This window comes from Streptopelia decaocto (assembly GCF_964273445.1).
Source record: "Streptopelia decaocto genome assembly, chromosome: 18".
Lineage (NCBI taxonomy): Eukaryota > Metazoa > Chordata > Aves > Columbiformes > Columbidae > Streptopelia > Streptopelia decaocto.
Genome location: NC_138673.1, coordinates 3,790,133 through 3,813,436, shown reverse-complemented (window position 1 = coordinate 3,813,436; position 23,304 = coordinate 3,790,133). Strand labels below are relative to the sequence as shown.

Below are 23,304 nucleotides of genomic sequence, written 5' to 3'. Positions count from 1 at the left end.
CTTTATCTTCAGAAGGGACTTCAAGCTTCAGATCTGATGTTCTTCAATCAGACTGTCTTGCATATTGTTCTTTTTTTTTTTGTAACAAGCTCATGGAAAATTATCTCTTCATGGGCAATTAGAACCAAGTACTATTAAATGGCAAGAAAAAATTTAATGATGGAATATGATGTGTCCTTGAAGGGCACTTCTAAACTGGGAGCATGAACATAAAATTGTTAAGTATCCCTATTAGTGCACAGAAAGGCCTGATGTAGAAATTGAATTGGGAAATAAATTATTTTTGAGGCTTTTGTTTCCATCTGCTATAAATTGAAAGGTCAGCTATAAACTTGAGATCAGCGTCCAAATTTCCATCAGATTTGAGCACTTTTACATCAACGGTGCTGGGAAGAGTTACACATTAGCCACCATCAGCTTCACGCCCCATGTTTCTTCCTGCAGGAGAAGAGAGCCTAGGACACAAAATTCATTGTGACTTTTAAAATGTTGGTTTAAGAACAGCTGTGATTGTGCCACTCTGGCTGACTCTTGTCTTCATATTCCTTGCAGTGGCTTGGGATACATCACCGGCTCAAGCGTGAAGCAGGTTGCTGGAGACTGGCACTGGGCATTGCGGGTAAGCCACTCTTCATAACATCTTAATAACAGCTGCATCAGTTGATCAGCATTAGGAAGAATTCTATCACAATTACTCAACCTGTTATTATATATATATATATATATATATTAGATAGAAGGTAAATGATTAGAAATTGCCTTTATGGATGTGAAGTGCATAGCAGATACATTCTCTAAGCAAATGGGACAGGTATGTGGTTTTGGCTCATTGTGCTTGTTTTTTTTCCTGCCTGGGAGCAAGAATTTTCCAATCACTTTATTATCAGTCAACCATGATTTCTTGATGGGGATGGGAAGACAACGCATTGGCCTTAAATCAACTCCACAGTCTTTCAGTCCCCTGCTGTCAAGAAACTCCGAGAATGGCTTCCTGCTTTGAGGAAAAAACACTTTGTTCCAGTTTCCGCTTGTTTTTCTGCCCTGAGACAGTCTATTTCCTTCTATTTTAACCTCTTGAGACCTTGATAAATGTGTTGAAAAGATAATACACCCCAATCACATAGGCACAAGCGGATCCCGTGCACAAAGATGCCTTGAAAGTGCAGAGAGGAAGCGGCCCAGCAGAACTGTTTTCTGACCTTTGGCCGTATGGTGGCACGAGCCCCCGTGAGGTGCATTCTCTGGCTCTGGCACTTCATGAAGAGAAAGAATTTCACGAAGCTCAGGCCAACACCATTTATAACGGCAGGTGATGAAACACATGGGTTCCCATCTCAGGCAAGTGTGCCCTTCTGTTCCCTTCCTGGCCAGCAAGGGTAAGCAAGGCCAGGAAAATCACCGTGAATGGTTCATCTGCAGCTGGGAGAGCGGAGACACGTTTCCAGCTGTGAACCTGCAGTGAATGTTGAATAGCCTACAGCTTCAAACCAAGAGGATGGCCACCTTGTTCACTAACAGAAAGACTTTAAAGGTAGAATTAGCTTTTGAGCAGACGCCAGCATGAGGAAACCCCAAGGCCCCTCCTCAGTGGCCTTTAATGAGGTTGAAACATTGGAGAACTCTTGTGTTTCTGTCTGTAAAACTCAAATGGTTAATTTCTGTGAAAAAATCCTCACTAGGATCTTTCTCTGTTGATGAAGACTCTGTAGTTATCCTGATAAATCCAGGCTATCTGCAAGTCTGTACCCTTTATGGGGTTGTGATTTCCACTCTAAATGACACATCGATGCCTGATTCCCTGCCTGTGTGAAATTGTGGGGAATCTGACAAGCCGCACACTTCTCTGATGGTTGCTTTGAACAGCATTGCTTGGTTTTTGTAGTCAAACAGCACAAGTTGAAAGCTTCCAGACATCAGTGTAAAGCAGCCTCCATCCCCATGGCAATTATTGTGCTCCTGCAAGATGTGAAAGATTCCCCGAGGTGACGCTTCCCTCTGTGATCTCCTGCCGTCCGTGGGAGGTCAGGAATAATCTGTACTTCAGTGGAATGAAGAAGACAGAAGGACAATCACATCATTGTTTCGTTGGAGCAATACTGCATATCAATGGATATTGTCCTGTTGGAGGATTAAGCCTTTAGATAAAAATCAGAGAGACTTTAAATTATATGACCCTAGAAAAAGCCAGCACTTCCTTTTTTCTTACCAGTGCTGTGTCTTGTGGTGAACTGTAGTAAGGATTCTGTATCAGGCTTATTTATCCCTGGATGACGGACTTCCTGACTTTCCAGTTCTGAAATATTTTTGTCTTTTCTCTCTTTGCCTAGAAAAATTCTGGGTTTGTCATCTTCGGACATGAAACACTGCTCTATGTGTAAAGGCCTTTCTCAGGTTATTATTGGAAGCATATTTTTTTTGGAACAGGAATTTATTTTTAAAATAGCACATATAGAAGAGACAATAGGTCAGTGAAAATCCATGTTCCTATTTTCATAATGGTGCTATTTTCCATTCTGACAATGATGGAATTTCTGTGTCAAAATAAGAATCATGTTTGTAGCTTGCAAAACACCGTAGGATCTTTGTACTTTTGTCTCGTGAGTGGGAGAAAGGATCGGAAACTGGGAAGCCTAACCCTTGCACGTGTCATTTTCCCCTCTTCCAGCCTGAATTTTCAAGGTTTCTTGGTCTGCTGTACACTGAGGTAATGCGAGGAACCTGCCTGGAAATGGAAAGCCATTGCGTGTTAGCTGGGAGAGGGATGCGTGTCAAACAAAGATTTTCAAAGCCATCCAGAAATCTTTCACGTGGCCTCATAACCCTTAAAAGGCTCCTGTGCTCTCCCAGAAACCGGTTGTTCTCTCAGCCCAGCTGGGAGTAGGTTTCACTGAAGAATCATGTTTAGATGAATCTTGGTGCTTCGATAACACAAAGAAATGGACTGCCTTAATCAGAGTGTTCTCAAAGCTGCTGTTCTAGGGTGAGATAAGAGAGTCCAGGGAATGACAGGGAGGAAGGAAAGAGCAAATGCCTCAGTGTGCTCTGGCTGGCTGTAAAAAATTGAGTTGCTGAAATGCAACTTCTTACTGAAGGGTCAAAGCAAACCCTGCTGGCCCCTGTGCTAATTCCCTGTTCCTTTTTTACAGGTATCTCCACTCCTGGGAATGATAACAGGGACACTCATCTTGATATTTGTACCTGCTGCTAAAAGAGGCAATGTTGAACAACTTGGGGGACAGCTGAAGGCACGCACCTCATGGCTAAGGGACATGAAAGCGCTGATTAGGAAGTAAGAGCTCTCTAGTAAAAAGCATGCTTGGCCTCTGATGCTTAAGTGGAACATGCAATGACCTGTACTTCTTAGCACTGTGAGACTGGAACAAGACAACACGCAGGGAGTTGCAGGAACTGTCTGTGGACATAGGAAAGAAAATCACAGTTAGGTTTTCATGAGGTATTGACTGCAGAGACAGTGATGGATTCCAGGTTTTCCTCTAACCTTTACAAGATTGAGATCTAAGAGAGAGTCTGCTTTGTTTGGCTCATACTTCAGACAAATCAAGGCTTTTAAAGTGTAGAAATTGCTATTCTTGTATTAATTGTTGTGCCACTGTTGTTCAGGCTCTTAGATCCTTTTTCTACCTTGAAAGAACAACTCTGCTGAGGTTAAAAAGAGAAAATACACAAAAGTTTGCACTGCATGGCAAGTTTAAATGTATATGTTTATAAAAGCACACGTGACCGAATGCACGAGCACCGACTGTGCTTGAGTGCTTGTATATGTGCATAAAAGATCACATGCTTACAAGTGTTTAAGTACCTGCACTTGCTTCCAAAAAGCTTGCCTGCGAATGTGCAAGAACTTGCACTGTGAATTCAATGTTACATCGGAATTCTGATGAGATACTTGTGGTGTCCTTCATTTTTAGAACTGCTGGATAAAATGCCTCCTGGTATTGTCATCCAGTATCGAAGGACTATGAAAACTGATGATGGTTAATTTATCAATATTTCTACTTTACTTTTTTGTTAGTTTATCCAAGCAGTAATCATATGGCATGGATAGGGAAGGAGAGGTTAAACTGGTCACCCAGTTAAATAAGTAATATTACAGATATTATAGCCCTGTAACTCACACACCATGTCTTTGTGACTAAATACTGATTTTCCGAAATGGTCCCACATAAAATGATCTCTTTGAAGCACCTCTGAAAAGTACATTTTTATCAAGGGAACATCCTATATGAAGAAATATTCCATGCCTCTTATTCTCCATCGCTTTGTACCTTGTATGAGCTCTGCCCTTTGGCAAAGGGCTCTGTGGGCCAACACTGTGTTATGTCATTGTAGCGCTGGCTCCTGCTCTTTCACTTTTGTCACTAAACCTTCTCTTGGTTTTGCCTCTTGTGTCTCCACAGCCGCAGCTACGTGTTCTCGTCGTTGGCCACCTCAGCCGTCTCCTTTGCCACAGGAGCGCTTGGCATGTGGATCCCTCTCTACCTTCACAGAGCACAGGTCGTGCAGAAGACAGCGGAGACCTGCAGCTCACAGCCCTGCGGCACCAAAGATAGGTGAGATTCATACTCTGCTGCTTTAAAGAGGGGGAAAAGGGAGTGGGGGCTTATTTACCAGAGGAAACAGGCAAGTCCCATGGAGTCAAGTTACTAGAATGTCAGTAATTTCCTCTAGGTCTTTGCAACAATGATAGGAAATGCTGGAATTGTAAACTAGGTTTTATTTCTCTTCTTTTCTTCATCGCATGAAGTCAAACCAATGGAGAAGCGATGACCTCAGCTCTGTCTTAGTTCCCAGGATATAGTTCAGAAGTAGAAAAGAGACTGTTTTCTTTGCCTTAGAGGATGATGAGAGAGCTGAGAATTTTGTTGACCAGTGACAGAACCCGAGGGAATGGCAGGAAGATGTGCCAGGGGAGGTTCAGGTTGGACATGAGGAAAAGGTTCTTCACCCAGAGGTGCTGGACACTGAACAGGCTCCCCAGGGAGGTGTCACAGCCCCAACCTGACAGTGTTCAAGAAGAGACTGGACAAGGTCCTCAGACACACGGTGTGACCTGTGGGGTTGTCCTGTACAGGGTCAGGAGTTGGACTCAGTGAGCCTTGTTGGTCCCTTCCAACTCAGAACATTTTATGATGCTATGGTTTCTTGAGGCCCATACTTTTGTGTGGTAGCAGCAGAATAAACTGGCAGGTTGGGTAGCCGCAATCGTGGCTGTAATTCAGAGGCTGGACCGATTCCCCTCAAGGATGCAGGGACTGACCCTGAAAACTTTTGTTTGTATGTGAGGGAGGACCTTGCTGTTTGATTGCTCCATATACAGCTGTGTGTGCTGAGTTGTGCTGAAGAGTGTTGCAGAGATCTGGGACACTTTGGCCTGGATTGCTTGATGTTATACAGTAGTGCGGTTTTCCAGTCCCAGTTATATCACTTGCAGGACATAAGCTATGAGAAGTAATTCATTGTTTTGTGCTTTACTGTGATGGCACAAAACATGAAATGCTAAAAAAGCATTTCTCCAGGTGAATAAAAGATGCAAAAAACTGCCTTTTGTGAACTCTTTTGCTTTCTAGCTTGCGAGGGAAAAGTAATATTAGAGAAACCTCCTTGCTCTAGCTGACACAATCCCATCTCAAATAAACTACTTAGTGGTTTGGAGTACCATCCACTGCAGCGCCCAGCAGGCAGCTGCGGTCTGTTCTGCAAAAATGCAGTGAGAAGAAAATAGAGCTCCAGTCAGACTGCCCATCTGCCGTTCACACAGAGAAACGTTTCACGCCTTGATGACACCTGTATTGTGAGCTGCCCTGGAGCTGCTGTAATGTAGTTACCAAAGACTCTGTAGCCCAAGTCCTGCACATGCAATACAGAGAATCCTTAACACATCCTGGCTCCTTAAATGTAATTAACATATTTCAAATGTGTAACAGAACAGCAAAATAACCTAATCAGGCTTTCTGAAGTGGTCTGAAAGGAGTTAGAAAGATGTTAAAAGTCACTGGTATGTAGAGTCTTGTTAGGTTTCCTTTCCCTTAAGCTTCCTAGTGCCTGCTCTGTCCATGATTTCCCCTTAGATTATCAATGTGCAGTTAGTTTTGTACATACATAATTAGCTATACTACGCTCAGTGTCACACAAAGAAGCAATATGAGTCCTTTGCACATCTTTGTGTATTGATCAATGCCTGTGTACAAGGCTGAATTTCATCTGTTGTTTTTTTCTTAATTTCAAGGAAAGGGTGCTAAAATCTCAGGCAGTCAGCAGGGAGCTTGTTTGTTTTATTTTGAACTTGCAAAGCCAATGTGCAGATTTCCATTAGTCAGTTTACCCTAATAATGTGTTCAAAGACCATGTCCATTTTTGGGAAAACCTCCAGAAAAAATAACTGTCTCTTTTTTTCTTGTTTCTTTTCAATAGCTTGATCTTCGGAGCAATCACATGCTTCACTGGTTTCCTGGGTGTAATCACAGGGGCTGGAGCTACCAAATGGTGCCGGTTAAAAACCCAGCGAGCTGATCCGCTTGTCTGTGCTGTTGGCATGCTTGGCTCAGCCATCTTCATCTGCCTCATCTTCGTCGCTGCCAAGAGCAGCATTGTGGGAGCCTATGTGAGTATAATCCTTTGCATCTGCCCGTCTCACTTGTTCCCTCTCTACCAAACTCCTTAGAACACCCTGTGCATTCTCTCCTACAGCAAACCTGAGATGTTGGTCTCGCTCTTCCCCTTCATTTTGCCTCTTGGCATTTTGGCGCTATCTAGATGTGCCTGAAGGGAAAATTATATCTCAACTGATTGTCCCTTCTCCCTAATTGTCATCAGAATTTAGAGCTGGGGATTTAGCGCATGCATGGAAACCCACAGTTCTGGGCCTTTGGGTTGTTCTATATATACCTCTATCCATACCTCTGTTGCTCTTGCCTAATGGTACAGGAAAATTGTCTCCTTCCTTTACAATAAGGGTATTGTAGATGCAGTGGTACCAAATTATAATTACAGTATGACTTGTCTGTGGGCAAGCTCTTGGCTACTTGTGATAAGTGTCATTAATTTCCATAACTAGGTAGATTGCTGCAGACCAATAGTAATTACCGTGTAATTTCAGTTTGTTGTTATCTGTATTACCATAGCACCTGAAAGTCCTCATCATAGCCCAGGAACCACAATACTGCACAAATGTAGATTAAAATATAGCCCCTCCCAGAGTGTTTATAGTTTAAATATATTAAAAGGCATCTAATAGATCCAGACAAATTAAAAACTCAAGTGTAATAATCCAGCCTCGGGCTAGAATCTTGCTTTCAGTAGAGTGGAAATCCAGTACAGTGAACAGGTCCCAGGTTCTCTTTCAATATATTGAAAATAGTAATAATAATAGTAAAGAGAAGCCTTGGACCTGGGAGAAGTTTTTGAGGGAAAGCATGAGATGGTTGGAGTAGTGGGACAGTTTGTGAAAGCCCACGCTCACTTCCCCGCTGCGCTGCACACTCCACCCAGAAAGAAGAATTCATTTACCATTGAACAACCAGCCACTCTCCCTCAGTTCCTAGTTTCTCTGTATTTCCAGCACTAGCCGAGCCGTGGTTATTTTCTGAGTATTTCAATGCTCATATTTCATTGTTACGGGGAAGCACAAGAAGAAAGATTGAAAATTTTAAAACTTGAAGACAGAACCAACAATACCTACTGGGGCTATTTAGAAACTGTCAGAAGGAGATTCGCTCCTCTGGTTTGTGGCATGGTCTAGAAGTAACCTTTGATTAGCGATCAGCAGAAAAACGCTCACCTCGGACAGCCTGTAAGAGGGTGTTAATGGTCAGCCAAGCATTAACCCTCCTTTCATGGGCTCCGAGTGACAAGATCTGTCACATCCATCCACCCGTCCCTCCCTCCACCTCTCTGTGCAGCCAGCCCTGTGATTTTCTCCTTTCTTGGACCCGATGACAGACATGTTCGTGTGTGGTGTGTAGTCTCTTTATGCAGAAAGTCCTCCCTTTCTAAGCTGGAAATATTGTTTTCAAAAATATTGCAGCAAAAGGTGGTTATTGGTCTCATTGTCATCTTTTTTTGCTTAGTTTTTTTCTTCTATGTAGCCACGTGACTGTTCTGCATTGTGCAAATATATAAATATCAATGGTATTATTTAACCAGTCTTAGAAACTATTTATTTTATAATGCATGAGCAGTAAATCTCATAAAGAGTCAATGATTTGTAAAGGAAGTTATATCTGCAGATGGAGGGGATGTGAGGAATATAAGCCTATTTGCTGATGCTGTTAGGAGGAGGTAACACTGCCTCTCTGTAGCCCTGAATACCCTGTATCTGCCGAGGGAAACCTGATGCTTAGAAAGCAGATAAGAATCTAGTTCCTGTGCTGATTGGGGAATCAGAGATCTGAACTCTTTTTAACGGGTTCTACATGTGACAGTGGGCAAGTTAAATAACTTTGGTTTGCCTCTGCAAAAATTGGGATTCTTAATTTACAAAGGGTCAGAGTAGCTTAGATCATTAATGTTTGTACATCACCTGGACTTAGAAGATCTGTGGCCAAGCCATCCACTATAGATTAATATAAAGAGAAAATGAGAGCACAGCACCTGCTGTGGTTGCTGTTTGGTGTTACAGATGTGAACCCCACTGAGGGAACAGGTCTGTGTTGGAGCTACCAGTGTCTCATAACACAAGGTATTGTCATGGTGGTGCTATGTGTCAGTCGAACTGACTTTTAAAGGGAAGTTTCAAGCAAATGAGCCCTTGGTTTTCCATGCTATTCAATGCTATTGCAATCTTACAGGCTTCCAGAGTGTTGAATTCCCTTTGCTTTCACTAGGAGACCTGTTTTGCAAGGCTGCATGGTGTAGTTTCTCATTAGCCTCTGTTTTAAGTCTCATTGGTCCAAAATGAAGGAGAGATTGTCCTCTGACTCTGAAGTTGGAAAACCTAGATTGAGTGGGCAGCATGATGAACTAGGTTACCTTCCTTATCTCAAAATCCATTCTAATAGCTTGCTCTGGAAAGAATACAGTAAAATTGATTGTCTGCTGTCTTCCTCCCCTGATCATTTGTACTTTTTCCTCCCCGGCTCAGTCCTGTCTTGTAGGTGGTTTGGGTCCCCAAGGGCAGCTGCTATTCCAGTTCTGTAGCAGCCACTCCTACCTGGAGCAGATAGACAGACTTCTTTTTTCCCTCCAGTCTTTTCATACTGATCCAGTAAATTATTGGCAGTGGTAGAAGTGGCTGCAAGGTGGAATAAAGCAAAATTCTCTATCACTTAGCTGCCCAGACACTTGTATTTCTGTCTTTTACTATCTTGCTTGCCTGTATAGTCCAGTTGGTTCTTATTCTGTGTTCCTAGCAGCGTGTGGATTTGTGTGTTGTAATCCAGCTCCTTAAAACAGCAATTGGCATATCTTTAGGTGCCACTCTTTCTGAAATATGTACTCTTTGAAATGTTGGGTTTTAAACCTGTCTCTTGAAAGCCATTAGCTGTGTGGCACCACTGTATCACACTACTCAGACATTTCAACAGCAGATTTTAAACTAGTTTAGATTTCCAAATGACTGGAGAGAGATGCTTTGCTTTGCTTTGCCTTCCTTTTGACGCTGTTCCAAGTTCCTGTTGTACCTCAATTTCAACATCTATTTCAATTCCTCAAAGGCACTTTATGATCTTGCAGAAACAGCAAGTCCCAGGGTAGAACCTTGCCGTAGAGCTTTTACAGCAACTCAGGCTTAACTCCAGGGTTTTTCTGTTCCCATGGTGTTGGTGACTTTCCTTCTTCTGAGGCATGGATATTGCCCAACGCTGAGATGGATTCAGACTTGCTTCAAATTCAAGAGCACATATGGGAGTCTTGCCCACCATTCCAAAGAGAAACACAGATAATGAAGATGGAGACAGATATGGACTTTGCAAATAGCCATGGAAGGAGTTTATAACCTGCTCAGATCTTGCTGTGAGAGCTGCTGGTGTGACCGCACTGAAACTGCTGAACATATTTGGGAATCAGAATTTGTGAACTGATCACGTAAACAGAAGTCCTGAGGGAGACATAACTTCTATCAGCTCATCACAGATGAACCGCTGGACGCCAAATGGAGATGGTGACATATTATACAACACAGCTGGATTCAGAAGAGGATATATCTCTAGAGCTGAAATCTCAGTGTAAAATGAGGCTTCAAAAAGTGCGTGAGGAGTCAAACCCGTGATGGGTTCAGGAGCTATTGATCTGTTCTGGAGGCTGCCCTATTTGCAGTGAGCATCCCTCGAGTCTCTCCAGCAGAAATGCCACTTATCCTCATGCGCCCTTTGCAGCAGATGAACTCATTTTTATAAATCCCCATTAGCAGCTGAAGGACGGGCTTTTTTTAATGTCCGTATCTTTTGTCCTACTTTTGATCCTCCTCTTGTTCCTCTTTCCCCTTTCACCAGTATCCACATATTAAGCACGTGTTTCATGGCTGAGACACATTCAACAGTTCAGAAGTGATGCACCCTGAAGTTCAGTGATTTATTTATAGGACTTGCACTGAATTCCTGCAGAAGGAGGCAAGCTTTACTTGCTGCGTGCAACAATTCATATGTGTGTGCGGGTTGATAATTTATATAACCTGAAGGCAAGCAGTTGCCTGCTTGCATTGCTGTGTGAAGAAGCAGGGCATAGCGATGCTGCATTCAGAAGTGTGATTGCATCTTTTCCAAGCTCTGTTTAATCTCTTCAGCTGCAGAACCCCAGCAACAGCAGCTGCAAAGCTGTAGTGGGATGGATTTCTGAGCAGGTCCTGAGAGCCCACCTGGGGCTACGTGACATGTGGCTTCTCCTCCCATCAGCACTTTGATTTGTTAGATGTGTGTTGCTCAGCTCAGCCGTTGTCATCTCCAGTGAGAGCCAAGTTCAAGGCAGACCAGTGCGCAGTGGGAAAATGGAAAGAGATTTCCTAGCTGACCAGCTGGGCCACAATGACTGGCTCAGACACCACCACAGAGGAAGCAGATCCAGTCGCAAAAAGAGGGGATAGGGAGGGAGAATGTGTGGGAAACAAAGACAATTTTAGAAACAAATAGAGGAAACTTTCTGTAGCTTAATGCGCAAGACTTGCTAAATAAAGCAAAAACTATTCCTGGTGGTGACATGATGGTCTGAGGGGTTTAGGCAATCTCAGCTCAGCTCAGAAAGACACTTGTGGGCGTCACATCAGAGCCATAGGGGCCAATCTTGGGGGTCCCCCTCCTGCCCCAAACTGCGCCCGTGCCAGCAACAGGGACTGGGGCAGCGGCTGTGACTGTCAGAGCCCATCAAAGCGTGACGAGAACACCACAAACCAACATCCATCTGGATGTTTCCTCAGAGAAAAGTGTACTGTGTATTTCTTGCTGTCTTTGCTTCATTAATGAATTGTAGCCTCATTAATGAATTGTAGCGTATTCAACATAACAAAAACTGAACATAAGGCAATTAATAGGGGAATCTTCAATTACCAGAAGCCAAATCTCCATAGCTGTTATCTCCAAGTGCCAATAGGGATTTCAGGAGTAATGTTTTCTCTCTAGATGCAACAAAGAGAAATGAGTTGGCTGGGCAAAAAGCAACCTTTGGGGGAGATCAAAGGAGTTCTGCTTGCCTTGTTACTGCTGGGGAATGGGAGAGCTGGTTTTTACAAGTCTAATTATTTAAGTAGCTCTTCATAATACACAAAGGAAGAGGGAAACGTGTGTGGAAGATTTTCTGCCCTTGTTTTTTCATCCTGTTGAACCTACATTTCTTTGCTGAATTGTTAACGTACAGCAAAAAAAGAAAAGGTTCATGATTGAAATATGCGAAAAAAGCTTTTAGATGGAGGCGTGTTCCTCCTGAAGCCACGTCACTGTTGCTCCATCGGACTCAATTTGATGAACATTTAATGATGAGGTCAGCTTAAATTAGTTTCTCTTCTTGATCATTTCCAGTTCTTCAACCGCTATAACTGTTTGTAGAACCATTCGGTGAGCTGCACTGCGGAGCCAATTTGGATTAAAAATAAGCAAAACAAGCCCCTCTACCCCTACCTCCCTCCAACAAAAGTTTCCCACTCTGAATCCCTGCTTGGCTTTGTTATGTTAACACATAACTTGATTTCTAGTGATGAAAATGACTATGTTTTGGGGACTTGTGGCCATCTTACCTTTTCTAGGTGGCTTTTTGGAACAGAATTATTTAAGTATATGTCCTGGTTTCAGCTGGGATAGAGCTAATTATCTTCCTAGTGGCTGCTGTAGTGCTGAGATTTGGATTTAGAATAAGAGTAATGTTGATATTACACTGATGCTTTAGTCGTTACTGAGCAGTCAAGGACTTTTCAGCTCCTCGTACTGGCCTGACAGTGAGAAGGTGGGGGGTGCACAAGAAGCTGGTAGGGGGCACAGCCAGGACAACTGATCCCAACTGACCAAAGGGATATTTCGCATCATATGATGTCATACTCAGTATACAAACTGGGGGGAAGCTGGCTGGGCAATGTGGCTGCTTGGGGATGCATTGGGCGTCGGTCAGCAGGTGGTGGGCAGTTGCGTTGTACATTACTTGTTTTCTATATGCTATTATTATTATAATAATTTCTTCATTTACTGTCCTGTTAAACTGTATTTATCTCAACCCATGTGGTTCTTTTCAATTCTCTCCCCCACCCACTGAGAGGGGGGAGTGAGTGAGTGAGTGGCTGCGTGGTGCTTGGTTGCCAGCTGGGGTTAAACCACTGCAGTCTGAAAGCCCAGGGCTGTCTCTTCCTCTTGGCTTCTCATGTTCTTCTGTTACGAGATGTGTCAGCCTTTTATTTAGCTGTTCTGTAGATCATAAACAGTTTGCACTAATGAAGTTGCAGGCCAACTCTCTACAGCTCTGATAAAAATCTATCATTTTCTGATATTCAGGATAAACCACAACAGTAAGCAGGAGCGCATTGTGTACAAAAGAATCCTTTGTGTAGAGTTGAGACAAATAAGCAACAAAGAAAGGTTTGTGACAGGTTATTTTTCCGTTGAATGTCAAGTGAATAAATCTTCTCCTTTTTGTGTGTTTTGTTACAACAGATTTGCATTTTTATCGGAGAAACTCTTCTGTTTTCAAACTGGGCCATCACAGCAGACATACTAATGGTGAGTGTACTTTGGAACAGCATCTTTCTCTTCTGGTGGCCAGTTTGTCAGCTTGCAAGAACAGCCTGAAATTCACCATTTCTTCCAAATACCTCGTAGCCCCTACTTCAGCCTCTTCTTTTTCTTTTTTTAACTTGCTGAAAAGCAAAGTGAGGGAGAAAAAGACAAAAATATTATACTTGTCCTTTCTTCTGAGCACCAGGAAGAGGAAATGTCCAAAAGGAACACTGTTACTGAATTCCCAAATTTTAATTATTTGCGCAAACTCCATATGCAAAGAAATCAGCCAACATTTCCTAATAGTCAGCACATTAGTGGATTTTGTTATCAATAACTTGGCCTTGTTCTGCGGTAGGAAATCCTTCCCTCCCTCCCTCCTCTGACCACAAAGGAGCCACATCCCTCTCCCTGTGGCCAAGCTCCAGCAAACCTCCCATTCAACACAGGCACAATAGAAAACCACCTCTGGGAGAGGAGGGAGGAAAAGAAAGTATAAAGAATTTTTGGACTGCATCCACCTCGTCCAGGAGGAAGCTGTCAGCGACTTTTCACCTCATGTCCTTCATTTTCCATTCTTTCTCCACCATAGAGCTCTTTAAGTCTTTCAAATAAGCAAGCTGACCTCAGCAGCCAGAGTTTCCTATGAAATAGTGTGAACGTATGTTAGAGGACCTCGCATATTTTGTAATGCTTCCATCAGAGACTTATGGAGCCTATCAAACATACCCTATGTTGTAATCCTATTGTGAGGGAGGTTACTTGTTGCTTATTGTGTGAAAAAGAAAGAAACTAGGGCACAGAACCATTACAGGACTTGCCCGAGGTCTTTTGGCAGCTTGTTGGCAGAACTAAAAATATAATCAGTCTGGCATCAATAGAAAACTCCCTTGACTGGTATTTGTTGCTTGTGCAAATATCAACGAGAAAACAAGCATGCTCAGTATTCCTAGATGTAAAGATAATGGTGTTGAGATATTGATTCAGCAAAGAACTTGAAGCTTCTGCTTAGGTTCTGTTTATGATTTAAGTTCAAGATTGTGTTTACACAGGGTGTTTCAAAAAGGTGCGTGTGCTTTCAAAGCAGTATATTTCACGACGGCAACATGTTACACAAAAATTTACAAACAGTTTAATGAGTTATCCAGTTTTAGCAACCTTTTATAAATAATTTGAAACTCTATGCCCTGCCCTTTCCCATGGCAAGAGTTTCATTCACGAGCGGTTTGTGGTTTTAGAGATACAGTGATTTGGTCTGTCCCTTTGGAACACCCTGTATTTTACGGTAGCTCTGTAGTTGCCATAACTGTGCTGCCTAAGGAACTTTCAATCTTTAACTCATTTGTGCAGAGAACACTTTAGGAGGTGGGGTTGTTAATTCTACGTCTCTCAGATGTGAATAAAGCACAGAGAAGCAAAAATTATCAGTGTCCTTCAGTAGCATTAGATAGCTTTTAATTACCGAGGTTCATTCCTCGTACCAGTTTGGCGTCAGGTGGTAGAGCTCTGCAGGGGCCCAGCGGGTGGGTGCTCTGAACTTACACGGGGTTTGCAGCTTGTGCCGAGGTCAGGGTTGCCCTTCGTTAAGTGGTATCTCAACACTTAGACAGATGTGCAGTCTACAGACAGCTGTGTTGAGGAAGAAATGATAGCGCAATATTTGTAGCTGCTCCTTGCTGCCTCCTGCCAGAGGTTCTTGTCCATCCCACCTTTGGCTGTGGTGTTCCCAGGAGCGCTCCCAGCTCTCTCTGGTCAGAATTAGCTGATGTGTTAATTAAATTCAAGGTCCTCCAGAATATCTGGCCAGGGGGAGAGCTCAAAATAGACCCGTGCTGCCTCAAGGCATTTTTCTACCAACTACTTTGTTGTATAGTTGTACTAAGGATGCCATCATTGTCCCGTTTTAATTGCTGAGATTTTTTTGGTGTCGATTTCAATATGACTTCAGTATCCTGTAGCTTTTGAATAGCTTTTATAGGGTTTGCCATCTGTCTTCCCAGCATCCTAGATCCAGTTGCATTTTGTAGGGATGCATTTGTGGTTATTTATGTTGCTTTAGCGCAAAAGAACTCCATAAGAAATGTCTTAAAATAGTTGGAAATAATTTCTTAGTTCCAATTTCCAAAACACAGGATAGAACCTAAAACCATGTTAAAAACTGGATTTTGCTAATTCATGCCAACTCTTAAGCTAGCTGTTCTCTTGCTGTTTAGACTAAAGAACTGAGTGTCGTATATAATGCCCAGCTTAATGCATTATCAGCGTGTATAGACCTGTAAAAGTGCTGTACAAATAAATGTGAACATCCACGTAGGTCAATGCAAACCTGTAAACAGATGGTCTGAAGTGCATCTGTATGACACAAGGGACTCGAGAGGATGTTGAGTCAGACAGCAGGTGAGAGCCAGGGCTCCAACCATGTTTGACAGCTTTAGAAGAAGTCCTCGCCAGAGAAAGGTGTGGATGCGCTCTAGCAAGATGCACTTTAAATGTTTGGCAAATTAGTTTCTACTGATTACTATTTATTTGGTGTAATCAGAAGTGTGTCTGTTCTTGCCTGGGGCTGGTAAGGAGTTTAAAAGCATTATTAGTGTAAGCATAACAACACTTCCATCATATACATAAACATTACCATGTTTTCATGGATGAAAAGCTCTCCATACTGCCTGAACTTTGTTCCCACTGCTTCCATTATGCCAGAAGTGAGGCTTTTTGGAAACTGCATCCCAAATGATTTATCGTAGCTCTCCCAATCTCATGACTGCTTAAAAACCAAGTTGGTAAGCATTTTCAGAGGGTTTGCAAGTTTAATTTGCTTAGAAAAACAAGGATATTTGCTTATTATCTTCAAAGTGAATTGTTGGCTCTTCGTAGCCTCGTGCTTCCATTGCATCTACTTTTCTTGCTGGTGTAGTGGTCGGTGTGCAGCTCCTCACATTGTCTGCAGGAAAAGGTGCTGAGTGCTGGGTTTGATAAACTGTCAGCGCTGCCTGAGATTGTAAAAGGCTGATATTTGTTCCAAATGCAAATTCGTAGAGAAGGGATCTTATTCTCCTGAGCGCAACTCTCCAAGTCTCCTCCCAGGCACATGCTCGGGTGGTACTTAGGGAAAGGGAGTCGGTTCTCATGGAGCACACTAATTATGAAACAGATTTTGCCAGCCATCTTTGCAAATTGGCCTCAAAATTACCAGAACCCCAAAGCAGCATTAAAACTGCCTTGTAACAGCAATAATGAATGAGCTTCGGTGCAGCAGGCAAGTGCGTAACATTTGATGTGCTTGGGACTTTGTGGAATCTGGTCCTGATAGTGTTTTTTTTCCTCCAAAGCACGTGTCAAAAATAAAGTTGATGGGCAGAGGCTCGGTGGCATTTCTGTGTAAAAGCCAACAGGTGATTTAAAGGGCTTCAGCTATTGCAATTGCCATCTCTTCAGGTCTTTGCTGAGAAAAGCCTCCTCCAGTTTATGCAAAGTCTCTTTTTTCTTTTAAAACATGAGTTCTTTTTAAATGGTCATGAGCTGCCATGGAGATGCTGCCTGAATGTTTTGCTGTAGAGTCACAGTCTTCCTTTAGGCTTAACACAGGCAGGGGCTGGTGCCCGGCTGTGCTGCAGCCACGGAGGAATGTTGCTTTTGCTCTGATTACCTTCCCTATAAATAAAAAAATGTACTTATTTAATATACAATACTGCCCCATTTTTATGCCAAGGAGCGGCTCTGGTGGGTGCCGATGGCTGCGGGTGGATGTGTGCTACTCCGTGCTGTGATCCAGAGACCAGCTCAGCCTCCTTTTACTTCACTTAAAAGTGCTTTTTAGAGAGTGTCTGCCCAGCTCAAGTGAAGAGTCTCTCTGGGACTGGTTTCTCTGGATCGTAGGCTTTGTCTTTTCTGAGCAGTAGTTACAACAGGGACACCTGGGCTATTTCCAGGATTTGTCAGTGGCTGGAATGGGGTCAGCGTGTGTTTTCTTTGCCTTTGGTGCTGAAAGAGGCCAAGATGCGTTGTCCTGAAGATTCCTGTCTGACCCAGAAAGAGCAGCAAAGCGTTTTAGAAATCAGGGGGTTCTATCAAAGATTAGACGTGAACATCAGAACTTATCGTTTTGGCCTTTTTCTGGGAGAAGGGTTTCCTGGTTATTTCATTTTGGACCAGCTCTGCTGGTTTCACTGCAGGAAGGGGAGATGTCACCAGCAAACCGCAGCCTTTCTGAGCCGCTATTTAAAGAGCAGAGGTTTGCCAGAGCTGCTTGCTCAGCCTCCCTGCCCGTCCTCCCTCCCAACCTGCCGCTGGGGATGAGCCAGGACTGTCCCTCCACCCGCGCCGCTGCGGCTCTCCCACCTCCACTTTCCATGGGATGCTCAAACCAGGGCGCGTATGGTTTGAATTTAAGTCTATTTTGGTACCAAAATGCCCATTTAGAGCTGTAATTTACTGCTGTCTTCCTAGAAAAGTAGATAATGTGTGCTACCAACTACTTCCTCTGCATCAGAACAAAATGTTTTTTAAGCAGAGTATTTTTTTTGGTGTTTTGGAGATGCTGGTTTAAATCTTTCTTTCTTCCCAATATCTTTTTGGAGGAGGAGGGAAAATCTCATGGTCCTTTATTTGCCGTGTGTTGGGGTTTTGGTTTGGGGGGCGGGTGGTTTGGGGGTGGTTGCCACTTGAATTCCAGAATAAATTGAATAAGTTTTGGCTCTTCGTAATGCTGGACTTCTTCAGCTATGCAAACTGAAATCTTGCTGGAAATTGTATTGTTACTTGCAAAACTACATGTAAGCATAGCACATGTATACATGCAATTTCTGTATAAGGTGTGTGTGTATTCACGTGTATAAATACCTATATGCACACACACATCTGATGCAGATGTCAGTCAAACTTCTTTCTCCAACTGGCACGAATTCACTGCCTGAACATCGCAACTTTTGAATATATTTCCCATTTCCTTTGTCATTTTGCTGAGAAAATGGATAGGATACAGAGCCAGGCAGGCTCAACCCTCCAGATTTATTGACATAAACTTTATAGAAAGAAAAATATTTTAACGTCAGTTCAAAATTCCCTGTTTCACAGATCTGCACAGTTCTGGAGTCTTGAATTAAATAGAATTTCACTTTATCTTCTCAGCTGCCCTTTTCTCAAACAGCTCTTGCAGAGTGTTTCTCCATTGCTCCTGTGTGAACGGGGGCCAGGTGGGAAGAAGAACAATCCTTTTATTTTTCCTTCTGTCTAATCTACCCAGGCTGCACCCGTTGCCCTGGATCTTCAGGGAATGGTAATGAATTGTGGGGCTGACCTGTTTCACAGTGTCACCTTCAGGACATTTCCATGTCTCTAAAGTCTAGACTTTTATTTTCCTCGGGGGATTTCTGTGAGCGTTCAGGCCTGGTTTATGCTCCTGGATGCCAAAGGACGGTGTCTGACGCCCATGGCCAGGTGGCTGCTGAGGATCTGATCATCTTGTGTTGCTCAACAGCAGTTGAACAAGGGGACCCATTTAATGTGTGCTGTCAACGTGCATTAGCAGCGTGCATTTGCAGCTTTGTAAACCAGTAATGAAAGAACAGGCGGGTCATTCCGAAAGCACATGGTAAAACCCTAAGGAAGAGCATTTAATCTAATTTTACCCATCGTTCCTAATTGTCTCTGCATGGAACAAAATGCTCTTTCTAAATAGGCATCGGTTCTCTTCTAGTGTGTATTTTCTCATTGATGTTTCTTTTCTGTCCCTTTTTTATGGCAAACTTTTTCCATTGCAGACAGGGCAACTCACCTTCCCTAAAAGGAAGCATTAAAAGCTCCAAAACGGCGCTTCAGGTCAGGTCCTGTCCCCCCAGACATGTCACTGTTGAGCAATGAGTTCTCCTCCCTCAGTCAGCTGAGGTACATCCATCTCTGTGTATCTCTAGCTGCGGATGTGCCAGTCCTGAAATGTCACATCTAATTAATAAATGACTTCAGGAAAGGATTGCGAGAAGGGGTTGAAGTCTGGGAAGGCGTGCTTTGTAAAGAAAGACTAAAGGCAGCCCAGAGAGGAAGTGGAGAAGTAAAAGGGATCATGGTGTACAAACAGCTAAACTAGAGAGTCATTTCTAGCAGGGCAGATGCTTTTCAGAGCACAGGAAAAGGCAGAACAAGGTTCAGTGCTTAGAAATGGAAAAAATGCTCACTTGGATTTAGAGACCCATTGAATTCTTCATTACTTACAGCCTTTAAATCAAGACAGGATCAATTTCTAAACTAGGACATATGGACTTGGTGCAGATGCTCTTAGCCAGCTTCTTTCACAAGTTTTATGCAGGAGATACTTACTTTTTTTGGCTCTTAAATTTGTGTTGTAAAATTAAGGTCATTCCATAGGATAAGAGTTAGTTGGGCCTTTTTCTTTTTCAATTTTCACCCCCTTCCACGGTTAGGGTTCTATTTTCTGCGAACTCTGGTCCCCCCAAGGGGGGATAACTTGTGGCTGTGTCTGCCACTGACTTAGTCCTGACCTGGATATAAACTGAGCAATACAAGACAGCAGGACAGGTTCTTACTTTGGTTCCCTTATGTAATATTTTCTCTTCTCTCCTTCTTTGCAGTATGTGGTCATTCCAACACGCCGTGCAACCGCAGTGGCCTTGCAGAGCTTCACATCGCACCTCCTGGGAGACGCTGGCAGCCCGTACCTGATTGGATTTGTAAGTGCTCACAGGGTTACCTGCCCGTGTTGGATTTTGTTTACTAACTGCTTATCTAAAACGCCAAGTTGAACCATGCTGGGGAAGGAAGACCTGTATTTATTGGTAGAATAGGAAGTAGTGCAGTGAAATACAACCTTTTTACGTGTTTGTGTTGTCTGTGGGCTACAGTTCAACCTCGGAAGGACCACTAGGGCACAAGAAGTGAGCTGCTAAATCCTGTTAGCCTGAGGCATTTGTAAAGCTTATAGACAGCTCTGTAAAGGGACAGTGGTTGTGCTGTGGTGTGGACACAGATCCATTTGAAATTAGATGGGAACAGAGTTGTGTGTGTGTGTTTAACTGTGAATCTGGCCTCATAAGCCAAATATCTGTGTATGGGTAGCAACATGCAGCTGTTCTGACCTGCTGACACTTGGAACCTGCTTTGTATGATAATAAATGATGGTGCAAAATCCATGGCAGGATGGGTGTGTATGTTTTGGGGGGTTTATTAGTATTCCTTTCTGGTGTGTATATTTTGGTTTTTTAGTAGTATTCCTTTCTATTTCTGCTGCAGTTGTTGGCCTTGGTCTGATTGGCCATGTCCCTCATTATGCCCCCAGTATCCTAGTGCAGAGCAAAACAACAGATCCTCCTCCAAAAGCTGGCAATCACAGAACATTCACAGCTGAAAATATAAGTCCTGGGAAATGAAACGAGGAAAAGAAATCTAGATGTTCTTGGATAATTACTTTCCCTTGCACCCTTCTGCGGAGTTTGATGTGTTGAGTTTCACAGAACGCAGACCATTTATAAAATACAGCAGCTTCCACGTAAAGCCCCGAGCGGCACCGATCTTGTTGTGCTGAAGGTGCTCCCATTTTCCAGTGATGCAAGTGGGATCTTCGCTGGTCCCATCACCTGAGAGGCACAACTTTGTTGTGCTCTTCTAGCTCAGTACCACTGTGTGACACAGCCGCTGGCTGCTGGGGACCTTGGAGTTCTTGAAAAACATCGTTTCTCATCTGTTCATCCCATAGACACTGGTGTGTGTCTATACATATTTATTTATATTTATTTTTTAGATATGTATTCATATATACATAAATATTTACCCTTGAATGCCAGCTCCCAAAGCTGATATAGTTGCCGTGAAGCTCTCTGAAGCATACATGAAGAGACAGATAAAGATAAGGCTGAAGGGAATGAAGAAATGAGAAATACCTCAGCAGAATAAATTTGTGCAGTTTAGTTTACTCTTTATTTACTTTCTGGGCATCCAGGGAGAAATGATCTTATTTTAGCAATGATTTGAAGGCGGTGAGAACAAAGGAATCACTGGCGGCGGCTGCTCTGTGCAGGGCAGGCGGCACGGGGAGTGCTGGAAGGAGGGCAGGGTCTGGGATGCAGGTGATGCTGCTGCACGTTCTGTCTTTTCCTTATGTAAGGGGGATGTCTGGGAGGAACAGCAAGGACTCTGAAGGATTGCAATTAATTTTGAAAGTTGCCTGGGGCTCTTTAGTGTCACGGATTAAAAAAAAGGACTTTGGTTGTAGAAAATAATGTGCCTTGCCCTTCTGCTGGTGAGAGATCAAGCAAGTTGTGAGTTATTAATACTTAAAGATGCCAGCCTGAAATAGCTGCCTTAGGCTTTCTTTGGACTGGGAAAATATTAATTACGATTTTGAATTGTTCTTTTCTAATGCTGTGGTTGTCGGGCAGTTCTCATTTGGGAGGAGGCTGCCCAAGTACACGGCTCCGTGGCAGCAGAGGAGAGAGGTGCTCATGGAAACCACCAGCATCCTTTTCTGCAGCCTCTGGACCGGCTTGGCTGACTCATGCGCCCTGTGCTGCAGGGATTGAAAGGGCAACTGCAGCTTTTGCATAACACAGAAAAACAAATACTATTTAAAGTGAAAGGCCAAACAGACAACTTCTGCAGCAGAGCTAAGAAAAGCAATCAACTTCATTGTTAAAATCTGCAGGTGTTTGTTGTTGGCATCGTCCAGCCACGTTGTAGGATGGAGACCTTTGTGTGGGATGGGTTACAGAAGGCTTGGGTGATGATGGGGAGTTTCAAGGCAACCTGCTCCTGTTGGCTTTAAGGGAAATTTGGGAAGCCAGTTCCTATGGTCCTTCTGGGAATCCCCAGCCTGAGGACATGAACTCACACTGCTGTGTGAGCAGTGTTTTGATCCAAATACGGCTGGAATCTTACATGGGTTTGGTGAGTTCATAGTGAGATTCCCTCTAGCAGCACTTTTAATAAAGAATCAGATACCCGTGTCCTTGTAGGGCGAAGCTGTCACAGGCAGTTGTCTCTGTTTGCTGGCTACCAATAAATGTTGTATTGATCTTATAATCCTCATGTGGAACGTAGAAGGTACTTAACAGCTGCAGCCTTGCGTACGGTCGCTCCCTCGCTCTGTCAGAGCCGTAAGAGTTGAAGGTCACACTCAGATTTTTCTGTGATGTCCTCCAGTTCCAAATCTTGCAATGCGGTTCTTTAAAATCACCCAAAGCACCAAACATATGATAGTGTTTAAAAGCTAAGTGGTTATTTTTCACGTCTCTTTAAATATCGATAACTTTTATTATGGTTAAAAGGCTTAAGATTGTCTTACAAAGAAGTTATGCAAATGCAGTTTTAGGGTGGCGGCTGTAATTTGAGTAAGGTTTTACTACCTGCCAAGCACTGAGATCAATTACTATAAATCAGTGCTGCCTATTCATTCACAAATAAGAGCAGGCATTGCTGCAGTATTTCATTAGATGAGACAGTTTTTATTCCTAGATAACTGTAACTTTTTCAGAGCCTTTGTGATAACCTGCAGATTTTATATAATTCCTGTTCAACAACTTGGAGTGCTTTATTCTTGAGGTAGTCAGTGAGAGATCTCACCTGTTCAGTGCATTACACCCACATATCTCTAGTCCTTTTCCATCTTTGAAAGGTCTGACTATACAGAAATACCCCAAATCCCACCACTCTTGTTGATGATCAGATAAAGGTTTTCTATCTGCTCTTCCCATGCCTCATATCTGGACAGGATTTCAAGCTCAGGAGAGCTGGGTGGAGGCAGCCAGCAGCAGAATGTGAAATACAGTTCATCCTGTTCGGGCTGCATCATAGCTCCAGCTCTTTTTATTATTCATTCTGGTTAAATCTTTGTTGCCCTTTAAAATTAAATAGTTGTAAGATGTGCCCATGACCCCGTACTTACACGTTCACCTGCGCACATGCGTGCACGAGCCTGTCTTCCCTACTCGGGGTTTACTTTATTCCTTCACACAAACAGTGGTCTTCCTCCACTTGCTGAAGTACGCTTTTGCTTCAGGCAGGCGTTCTTTCATTGTTCTGAGGCTGTGCCTCTGTACTTCTTCTTTCCTTCCTCCAAGTCTGTCATTTGCTCCCCACCTGCACACAGCTGTGCTTTCCTCTTCCACCCTTGCCTTGCTTCCAGCCCTGCCTGTGATGAGAAACATGCACCTAC

The 23,304-nt window shown here is 43.2% G+C and overlaps 1 protein-coding gene across 4 annotated transcripts in view; it reads left to right on the top strand.

Moving 5' to 3' along the window:
• Positions 1-23,304, top strand: part of SPNS2 (SPNS lysolipid transporter 2, sphingosine-1-phosphate) — a 151,716-nt gene that overhangs the window by 75,160 nt on the left and 53,252 nt on the right. For all 4 annotated transcript variants that reach the window (XR_014185623.1, XR_014185624.1, XR_014185625.1 and 1 more), the window contains exons 5-10: positions 553-619; positions 3,147-3,289; positions 4,419-4,571; positions 6,433-6,622; positions 13,083-13,148; positions 19,730-19,828. Coding sequence is in view for 1 of the 4 variants with exons in the window: in XM_082068221.1 (XP_081924347.1) it covers positions 553-619; positions 3,147-3,289; positions 4,419-4,571; positions 6,433-6,622; positions 13,083-13,148; positions 19,730-19,828 (718 nt within the window). In the remaining 3 variants the exon portion in view is untranslated. The remainder of the gene's footprint in view (positions 1-552; positions 620-3,146; positions 3,290-4,418; positions 4,572-6,432; positions 6,623-13,082; positions 13,149-19,729; positions 19,829-23,304) is intronic.